Source organism: Hemicordylus capensis, chromosome 9 (assembly GCF_027244095.1).
Source record: "Hemicordylus capensis ecotype Gifberg chromosome 9, rHemCap1.1.pri, whole genome shotgun sequence".
Classification (NCBI taxonomy): Eukaryota; Metazoa; Chordata; class Lepidosauria; order Squamata; family Cordylidae; genus Hemicordylus; species Hemicordylus capensis.
This window is the reverse complement of record NC_069665.1, coordinates 3,235,161-3,245,585: the sequence shown is the minus strand read 5'-3', so window position 1 is coordinate 3,245,585 and position 10,425 is coordinate 3,235,161. Positions and strand designations below refer to the sequence as shown.

The 10,425-nt window shown below is 49.1% G+C and overlaps 1 protein-coding gene across 4 annotated transcripts in view; it reads left to right on the top strand.

The window, feature by feature from the left end:
* Positions 1 to 410: 410 nt before the first annotated feature.
* PDPR (pyruvate dehydrogenase phosphatase regulatory subunit) overlaps positions 411 to 10,425 on the top strand; it is a 28,670-nt gene continuing 18,655 nt past the window's right edge. The window contains exons 1-7 of one of the 4 annotated variants that reach the window (XM_053271313.1): positions 411 to 512; positions 867 to 973; positions 3,862 to 4,130; positions 7,392 to 7,525; positions 9,180 to 9,261; positions 9,349 to 9,512; positions 10,183 to 10,304. In XM_053271313.1, coding sequence (XP_053127288.1) covers positions 3,904 to 4,130; positions 7,392 to 7,525; positions 9,180 to 9,261; positions 9,349 to 9,512; positions 10,183 to 10,304 — 729 coding nt within the window. In that variant the 5' untranslated portion in view covers positions 411 to 512; positions 867 to 973; positions 3,862 to 3,903. Of the gene's footprint in view, positions 513 to 866; positions 974 to 3,858; positions 4,131 to 7,391; positions 7,526 to 9,179; positions 9,262 to 9,348; positions 9,513 to 10,182; positions 10,305 to 10,425 lie in introns of all 4 variants that reach the window. The other 3 variants (XM_053271310.1, XM_053271314.1, XM_053271311.1) reach the window with 3 other exon arrangements.

Sequence of the window (10,425 nt, the reverse complement as noted above, 5' to 3'; positions counted from 1 at the left end):
CCAGCATGGTTTCAACTTTAAATACACCACGTCACTAAAATGCAGGTTGTCGTTTGAACAGTTTGCAGAGAGAGGAGCTTGAGGACGTCTTTTTTTGTGTGCAAGTCCTGGCCCAAAATAATTTTATTGTATTTTATTTAGTGCATATATATACCGCCCCATACAAAAAAAAGTCCCCGGACGGGTCCAAAATCCCAATACATTTCCCCACCAAAGCCAGCCCGCCCGCCTGCATGCAACTGTCCCCGGCTCCACCTACCTGAATCGCGGCCGAGTGCGCCTGCGCAGAACAACACCGGCTTGGGCCTCGCCCCTTCTCGTCCCTGGGGCGCGCTTGACGCTGAGTGCGCGTGCGCGGCTCCCGTGGGCCGCGCCCCCGCACCTCCCCGAGCGGGGATTGGCTGCCGCGGCATGGACGTACGGCAGCTGGCGCGCCGATGTCGTAAAGCGCAGGCGGGAAACCGAGGGACGGAAGAAGGAAGAAGGTCGCGGCCGGCGCGGGGTCCGCGCAGGTGAGGTGGCTGCCCCCGCGCGGCCCCATCTCCCTCCACGCCCCGCCCCGCCCCGCCCCCGTGCCTGGGAAGGGGGGGCGTTGCCTCGGCATGCAAATGAGTCCCCAGGGGCGGGGCCACGGCGTGCCCCTGCGACTATAGGGCAGTGTCAGGCGCTGAGCCAATGGGAGGGAGCCTTGCCTACCTATTGGCAGTGAAGGTGGCCTACCTTGCAGGGTGGTTGTGCAAAGATGGTCCAAAGCACTTCTGCAAATTATGGCAGAATGGTGATTATTCCAGGTTTAGTATTCTGGGTCATTTTTAGCATCTCTGTTGCTTGGCTCTGAATATTTTTTTCTTCCTCTTTACCCCCAGCTCGTCAGGATCTGCTGTGAGCTTTGGGGTCCACTGACTGCTCTCCATGCAGTCGTGTCTGTCTTGAGTAGTGCAGTAGGTTTGCCTCTGGGACCAAAATTCTCTGGGTAATAATTCCTTATTTAAAATATGTTTATATACGAACACCAGCAATATTTATATACCACTTTTTAATGAAAGTTACAAAAGCAGTTTACTTCAGTATAAATAAAGAAATAATATGGTTCTCTGTTCTCAAAGAGCTCACAATCTAGAAAAGAAGCATAAGATAGACCCCAGCAACAGCCACTGGAGGGATGCTGTGCTGAGGATGGATAGGGCCAGTTGCTCTCCTGCTCAATAATGGATTCACTTTAAAGGGTTCTCTTTTAAAAGTACCTCTTTGTGCAATTAGTATGGGATTTATATTAATATATTATTTTATAATATAATATAATATTATGAATTAATAAATATTAACTAGCTTGGTCCTAAAGGGGCTTATAGTATAAGAAGAAACATCAATAATAGTTATTGCCTGGAAGGGATGCTGTTCTGGGGTTGGATAGGGGCAATTGCTTTCCCTCTGGGGAATATAAGGGATCCCCCCGCTTTGAAGGGTGCTGCTTTGCCCAGTTAGCAGAGATAACAGGGAGCCCCTTTTTAGAACAAGGAATCAATCTAAAAAAAAAGCAGAAGGGAGACCCAGCAACAGCTGCTGGAAGGGGTGTTGTGCTGGGCTGGATGGGGGTAGTTGTTCTCCCCTGCTAAATATAAGGGGAGCACCAGTTGAAAAGGTGCCTCTTGGCCCAGTTAGCAGGAGTGATTCCCAGACTGTGTTCTAGAAGAGGGTCTGAAGATGGCTCCTTGTCCTTGTGGAACTTGCAGTGTGAAATGGAAGTTGCACAAGGCGATATGTAAGAGAGCCACCACTTGAAAAGGTGGTCTGATCTAAAGTTCAAATTATTCTAAAGCTCAGTGTTCAAGGGTGGCTGAAGAAAGTTCCATCCACCAATTTGGTGCAATATTATATGTGGTAAAAGGTTTTTGACAAAATTTATTTGGATCAGGAGAATTTAGAAGCCAGGCAATGGACTTAGTGGCCAGGCAAAAGACTTACTGGACTTGGTGACCGACATTTCAGGTGCAGGGGTGGGGAGGGGGTAAATGGGGTTTCTCTTTATTCTCTTTACAGGTAACATCCTTAGAACAGAAATAGGGCTGTCTGGGACACAGAATGATTGATCAAATAGCTCTGAATGTCTTAGTGTAGGCACCATGGTTAAATTCCTTGGCGCCATGGCTCCCTTGCACCTGGGCATTGTTAGGTCTACTGTTCTCTGTAACAGGGATTTCCAGATGTTGACTTCAACTCCCAGCATCCCCAGCTACAGTGCCCTTTGGAAGGTGGTTATGGGAGTTATAGTCAACAACATCTTGGAATCCCTGTTAGAGGGAACACTGGTCAGGTCCTGGTAAAAAGGAGAAAGCAAGAGTTAGCTAGCCACCTAATGGTGCAGTGGGGAAATGACTTGATTAGGAAGCCAAAGGCTGCTGGTTTGAATCCCTGCTGGTATGAAACAGCTACATTGGGCATCAGCAGTGATATAGGAAGGTGCTGAAAGGCATCATCTCATACTGCGTGGGAGGGGGCAATGGTAAACTCTTCCTGTATTCTACCAAAGACAACCACAGGGCTCTGTGGGTGCCAGGAGTCGACACAGACTCGACGGCACACTTTACCTTTACCTAAGAGTCAGCTGGTTTGGAAGCTGCTACGTTTTGCTTGTTAAAGGGTCTGCTGTAACCTAGCATCACCCATATTTGTTTTCTAGTGCTGGAGTTACCATTCAGCCCTGACTCGTTCTTCTCTATTGCCCTCTTTTAAAAATGTATTTATGTATGGCACGGAACCAAAGGCCGAGAGCTGGTCTTGCAGTAGCAAGCATGAATGCCCCCTTTGCCTTGGTTTGCATTTGGCTGGTCGACTACATGTGAGCACGGTCTGCTGTAAGGTATTCCCCTTAAGGGATGGGGCTACGGCCTCAGTGGTAGAGCGTCTGCTTGCATGCAGAAGGTCCCAGGTTCAATCCTTGGCAGGATCTCCAGAAAGGGCTGGGAAAGACTCCTGCCTGAAACTTTGGAGAAGCTGCTGCCAGTCAGTGTAGACAGTCCTGCGCTAGATGGATCAATGATCTGACTCCGTATAAGGCAGCTTCCTGTGTTCCAGTGCAGTGTCTTCTGCCATGAAAACCTTACAGAAACTGTTGCTGACTTTTAACATTCAGATATTCCATTTAAGCAAAAGTCATTTTTCATCTGCTTTCTCAGTGAAGAAATAAATATTTTAAATACAATGTTATTGTTCATAATTTATTGCTCTGCATTTTATTAGCATTTAAGAGGCATATGATGTGCCCAGAGGTGCACCTAGGTATTTTTGGAGCCTGGACCTAAAGGCCTTTGGAGCCCCCGCTGCAAGTCAAGCATCATTTTTTAACATGTAGGTTCTTGAGGGCACAAACCACAACACCCATGACAGCCTAAAGAGGATTTGGGGCCCCCCAGGGGGTGTGGAGGCCCTGGACTTTGATCCTAAAGTAAAAGCACCTCTGGATGTGCCAGTTTTGCTTTTCAGTGTTATTAAGTTCTAGTTACTTCCTTGGCAAAGAGGCACCTTTTAACGTGGTGATTCTTTTTATTTAGCAGGGGGAGAGTAGCTGGCCCTATCCACCTCCAGCCCAACATCCCTTCAGTGACTGTTGCTGGGGTCTGTCTTGTGTTTCTTTTTAGATAGTGAGCCCTTTGGGGACAGGGAGCCATCTTTATTTATTTATTATTTCTCTGTGTAAACCGCCCTGAGCCATTTTTTGGAAGGGCGGTACAGAAATCGAATAAATAAATAAATAAATAAAATAGCAGTACGCAATGGTATGATCAGATAATCTGTCTACCGTGTTTGAAGATTCCTGCAAAGATCTTGCATGATGAAGGGGATGCATGTATTTTTCAGCAGCAGCCCTGGGGCTCTGGAGAGACTTGAAGGGCCCTTGTCAAGATGTTCCTCCGGCTGTTGTCGGATGTCCAGTGGCAAAGAGCCAGCCCAGGATGGAGGAGCCTCTCCGGCGCCCGCCACAGCAGTACCAGCGGAGCAGAGCCTCACCTGACCCCCCTGCCAGCACAAGCCCAGGTGGTCATCTGCGGGGGTGGAATAATGGGCACGTCAGTGGCCTATCACCTCTCCAAGCTAGGATGGAATGACATCGTCTTACTGGAGCAGGGCAGGTAAAGGTGATACTGTCTCTCCCCTGCCCACCCTGCTCAAGCGAAATCTCTGGTTTTTGGCAGTGCAGTGCTCTCTTGGCACTGTGGAACTGTACAAAAATGCCTTGGAAGACGGCTTGAAGCAAAGGCAGAATGTCCACACAGCTGCTCACTACCTAACAGTAGGATCCAAGCTAAGAATAGATCTCCATGTTCAGAAAAGGCCTTTGTGGTAGATCTCTTCAGGAATCGTACCACTTCTTACTACTCGGGGTGTTGCTCTCTAGCCTAGTATTTTAGTTTCTCTGATCACCACCACCATGTTGCCTCTGGGTTCCCCATTCCATGGCTTACCTCTTCCCAGTCTTCAGCTTCTGCCAGAAAGTGGCCAGTGGGGATTGTGGGAGTTGTAGTCCCACATCTGCAGGAATTGTGCAGCCTGCCTCTCATCCCTGCCGATTTGGCACCCAGAGCTCTGCCTAGGACAGCTGTTCTTTTCAGATTAATTTACTCGGAGCCACGGGGGCGCCCAACGAGACACAACTGCCGCTGGTTGCTGCTCTCTTTCCCATTTTGCCCTTTCCCCTTGTTAACAAGAATGGCGCTGCCTGTAGGTTGCCCGTTCATCAGGTAGAGCTCTGCAGGCTGAGTCCACAAATGGCCGGTCTTCCGGCAGCACAGCTCTCTTAAACCCTGGGGCGGGATGGGTGAAAGAGGAGCAACCAGAGCTGCTGGGAAACAGAATGGAAAAGGAAATTGTTTTCTTATGGGTTTGCTTCACAGTCATTGTTGGCTATGAGTCTTGATCAAGCTAGCCTGGCGCTCTCCCAAAGAATTTGTGACGTAGCGTGGCAATCCGATAGAAGTTTTATATCCAGGAGGTTAATGTCAGGGAGCCAACTATTGAATATGAAACCTGCTGGTGCAGTGGGGAAATAACTTGCCTAGGGAGCAAGGGGTTGCTGGTTCAAATCCCCGCTGGTATGTTTCCCGGACTATGCGAAACATCTGTATTGGCCAGCAGCGATATAGGAAGATGCTAAAAGGCATCATCTCATATTGACGACAATGGCCAACCCCTCCTGTATTCTACCAAAGAAAACCACATGGCTCTGTGGTCGCCAGGGGTCACACCGACTCGAGGGCACAACTTTACTTACTTTAATTACTTTGATAATCTTACAGTAGCAAAACACTGCAGAGCCTTCACACTTGCACACTGTGATGTTTTACCTTCTGCTATGTTTGAAGGCAAGATCAAAAAAGTCCCTTATTCGTAGCGGTTGTGTCCTTGCAAGGCAGGTACTATTGAGTCACTACCGCATGTGCTACTGTACTGTCGTTTCTACAGGGACACTCGCTATGAACTCATAGTGAGCTCATTTGCTAGGGTAAACCTAGCAAATTACCTTGGCTGCCTGGATGAATCCTGTGTTAGCTCTCTTTTATCTGATCGTGATGAGAAAATTACTTATGCAGTTGCTAAGTTCTGTCTTATTGCCGTTAGAATTCGAAGTAAGAGTGTATCTATATAGCGGGACTTCCTAAGGTCTACAGATTAGCAGGGTTAGCTATTGTTACTGTTTGAGCTGTATGTATATATTTCTCTGGTCAGCGAACATAAATAAACTAAACTGAACTGAGCTGTTGGGAGCCAGAGACAGCTGTGCCTCACCCCCCCCACCCCGGTCTTGTTAGGATGACCCGCTTTTGCTTGGAACATGCTGGAGTGATTTTGCCTCTGTAGGTGACAGAGGAGGAAGGGGGTGGGGTCCAGATTCTTGTTCCAAGCAAGCAATTGTATATCTTGAAAGTATCCCCAGTGATTGCCTGCCCATTGTTACTTTTCAAGCCCCTAAGGAAGGACACGGAGCAACCGTAACTCTTTGTGTCTGGAGCGATCACATGCTCAAAAGGTTCTTGATTCTAAAGAGAAGTGGTGACTCCTGCACAAAAGCATTTCTGGTTCCTCGCAGAACAGCTTGGTTGTCAGCGGAGGACACGGATAATCCGTGGGTTTCCCAAGTTAGTCTTTAGGACTCCCGAGAATGCCTTTACGTTTCTCTCACCGAAGGTGTGGAATTCAAGGACAAGTGCTTGCCCTTGGTGTTGCCCTTGCTGCTTTGATATTCCTCGATGGCCGGCCAGGCGCCGTCCACCTTGTGCCTCTCTGCTTCCCCTTGCAGTGTCTGGCAAGTTGGGCAGAGCTGGCCTCTTGTCAGCACACGGCTAAAAATATTCCTTGCAGCAGAACAGCTTAGTAGTGCTCTGAGCTGTGGGGAGCCGGTCAGGGTGGAGAGCTGGCCTTGCAGGAGCGAGCATGAATGGCCCCTGTTGCTAAGCAGGGGTTGTCTTGGTTTGCATTTGGATGGGTGGCTGCATGTGAGTGCTGTAAGATATTCCCCTTGGGGGGGATGAAGCTGTGGCTCAGCAGAAGAGCATGCAGAAGGCCCAAGGTTCATTCCCTGGCAACAACTCCAGGTAGGGCTGGGAGAGACTCCTGCCTGAAACCATGAAAGGCCACTGCCAGTCAGTGCAGACAATACTGAGCTAGACAGACTAATGGTCTGACTCCGTATAAGGCAGCCCCCTGTGTTCCTAAGTCATCTTGCTTTCATAGTCATTGAAAGTGGATGTCACTATGTGATCAATCTGGTCCATCTAGCTCAGTATTGTCTGCCAGTCAGTGTAGGCAGTACTGAGCTAGATGGACCAAGGGTCTGACTACAAGGGGCCATAGCTCAGTGGTGGAGCATCTGCTTACATGCAGAAGGCCCCAGGTTTGCTGCAGGCAGAAGTTTCACAAACCAGATGCAGCAGAGGCCACGCCAGTAAAAGGCAGCTTCATGTCTATGTTCAAGGATCACTCCACACAGGCTTCCTTTGTCTTGAACTCACCAAACTCCAGAGGAGAATTCAAGCTTCCTGCCCTCCTGGCTTTCCAGGACCTACAGAGTCATGTTCCTGCAGCCATCCTTCCTGGCCACATGTCCTTCTCTCACAAAGAACTGCCTTCTTCCTCCCAACAGCTCTCTAGGTCCCACTCACCTGGTGTGCTGATTGGTTGAGCCCTGGAGTACACCAGCCTGTCAGTCAGGACAGGGTTCGCTTCTGATTAACTCTTTAGCGGGAGGGATGGCTGATCACTACAGGCATCTTATACATTTCATGTTTTTCTCAGCCATATGAACTGTGATAAAAGCAGATGTTCTTCCACTGGGCCGTGACCCATCCTCACACTGAGGTGGTTCCCAAGGGCCTTTCTGGGTTTTCCTCTTCCAGGCTGGCTGCTGGCTCCACCAGGTTTTGTGCAGGGATGGTAAGCACGGCGCGGCACCTCTCCATTGAGCTGAAGATGGCAGACTACTCAAACAAGCTGTATCAGCAACTTGAGCAAGAGACGGGGATCAAAACTGGTAAGGGGGGGGCGGGCAGTGCTTCAGTGTTCCCTCTAACAGGGATTCCCAGATGTTGTTGACTACAACTCCCAGAATTCCCAAGCAACAGTCATTGCAGCTGGGGGTTCTGGGAGTTGTAGTCAACAACATCTGGGAATCCCTGTTAGAGGGAATACTGCAGTGCTTGCAGATCGGGTGCTTGCAGGGATCTTTGTTGCTTGAAGCAGTTTGCAGGCCTGAATTGTGCAGATTTGCTTCTCAGTTCAGTACCACCCGGTCAGCAGCAGGCAGCCTCAGCCAACTGCAGAATAATCATCCATGGCATTTAGCTGCGTACGAAGTTAGTGGCAGCAGCCCGACCGAGTGAACAGTGTTGATTGGCTCACTCAAACCGGATCCATCCCTTAGAGCCAGGGTTCCCAGCATCCCGAGTCACAGAGGGAGAATTGCTGGTCTTGCAGTAGCCAGCATGGACTGTCCCCTTTGCTAAGCAGGGTCTGCTCTGGATTGCTTTTGGATGGGAGACTGCATGTGAGCACTGCAAGATACTCCCCTCAGGATGGGGCTGTAGCTCAGTGGAAGAGCCTTTGCCTGCTTGAATGCAGAAGGTCCCTGGTTCAATCCCTGGAAGCATCTCCAAGACAGAGCTGGGAGCAGGGTGGATTTGATTTAAATCAAATTGATTTAAATCACTGGGCAGTAAGACTAGATTCAAGTCATGGTTTTTTACATAAAGGCTCATTCTTGTTGGTATAATCTTAATATTTACAACCAGATGAAGGTTTCATTTGTGGTGTTCTTCTAGATAGAAAAATTGCCCAAAATAATCTTACAGAAATCTTTGGAAGAGCATGACATTGTGAATGGATTAATGGAATTCGTTTACCAAAAAATTTAAACATTGCATATATACAGCTTCATGCTACATAATTAAAAACTAATCCTTATTTCATGATGAATAACCTTTGGACTATAATGTATCTTCAATAGAAAACTATATGTGGATAGATTTTTCCCTCAAACAGCATTTTATTTAAAAATCCGATTTAAATTTAAAAAATCCTATTTAAATTTAAAAAAGATTTTTTTCTTTTAAAAAAAACACCATTGATTTTTATCCACCCTGGCTGGGAGTGACTCCTGGGTAGGTCCCAGCTTGCAGAATGGGTTCTCTCTAGAAGGTTCAGAAGGTTTGTCTTGGTTTGCATTTGGATGGATGGCTTCATAAGAGTGCTGCCTGCTCTAAGATATGCCCCTTAGCGATGGGGCGATAGCTCAATAGAAGAGTATCAGATCTGCAGGCAGACGCTCCCAGGTCCAATCCCTGGGAAAATCTCCAGATAATCTTCAGGCCAGGAGCAACTCCTGCCTGCAACCTTGGAGAAGCCGCTGCCAGTCAATGTAGGCAATACTGAGCTAGATGGACCAAGGGCCTGACCCGGTAGAAGGCAGCTTCCTATGTTCCTAATGGCTGGAGGCTCAGGTATCATGCAGTAGCTCTTTGCACTTCCCCATAAGTAGCAAAACCCGAATAAATTCTGCAGAATGAGTGCAATCTTGCGGAACTGCCCAGAAGGTTCAGAAACACATAATATTGATGGTTTCTAGCCCTTGGAAATGCAGCCCTTTTGGAACTCTCTCCAGCCCTAACGGATGCCGGATCTCATTCCAGGTTATGCGAGGACCGGCTCTATCTCGCTCGCTCAGACGCAAGACCGGCTGATCTCCCTCAAGCGCATCGCCTCGCGGCTCAAGTATGTGGAGGGTGAGGCGCGTAATGCATGTGCCGGCTTTTCCGGAGCAGCTGCTGACTAGCCTCCGCTGTGTGTGTTCGGTGACAGGGTCATGGGGATCCCCTGCGAGCTCATCCCTCCAAAGAGGGTGGAGCAGCTTCACCCGATGATCAACATTCACGACCTGGTGGGGGCCATGTACGTGCCGGAAGACGCTGTGGTTTCCTCTGCTGACGTGACCCTCGCTCTGGCCACAGCTGCCTCCCGGAACGGTACGTCCCTGGAACGGTCTCCTGGCGCGTCTTTGTCAGCTGCGCTGCTGGAGGGTTGGCCAAACGGAGGGGCCTGGACTGCCTTTTCCCTGCTAAGCACTCAGTGCAGGAGCTCCTAGTTGCTCCCATTTTACGGCTTAGTATATTTATTTATCAATTAGTCCCCTGCTAACTGATCAAAGAGGCACCTTTTTTTAGTGCTGAGCAAGGAGGCACCTTTTCAAAGTGGTGATTCTCTTGACTGAGCAGGGGAAGAGCACCTGGCCCTCTCCATCCCCAGCACAGCATCCCTCCAGTGGCTGTGGCTGGGGTCTGCCTTGAGTTTCTTTTTTAGATTGTGAGCCCTTTGGGGACAGGGGACCTTCTTATTTATGTATCGTTTATTTTTCTATGTAAACATCTTTGAGAACTTTTTGAAAAGCAGTATATAAATATTCGTCACATTGGTATCTGTCATATTTGAAAATTCTCAGTTCTGCCTGTGGGCATTGTCACTGACGCTCTGCTAATCTGTCCTCTTCTGCATGGCGTCACTTAGGCCAGGGAAGGCAGGGCCCAAGAGAGGTACGACATGCAGTGGACGGACCTTGCCAGCAGCTTCTCTTTGGGGAGGGTGCCAGGAGGCCCAGGGTTCTCCACTGACCTCCGCTGCCCCTTCTACTCTGCCCAGGTGTCCAGATCCACGAGCGAACAAGCGTTATCCATGTCGTGGGCCAGAAGGGCTGCGTGGCCGGCGTGGAGACCGACAGAGGACCCATCGAGTGCCAGTATTTCGTTAACTGTGCTGGGCAGGTCAGGTGCTGATCACCTGGTGTCTCTGCTGTTGTGAAGGGGTGTGTTGGCTCTCGCTGAGCATGGTTCTGGGAGTGCCTTGGAAAAATCTGCAGCTGGCAGCAGCCGCTCACGCTGCTAG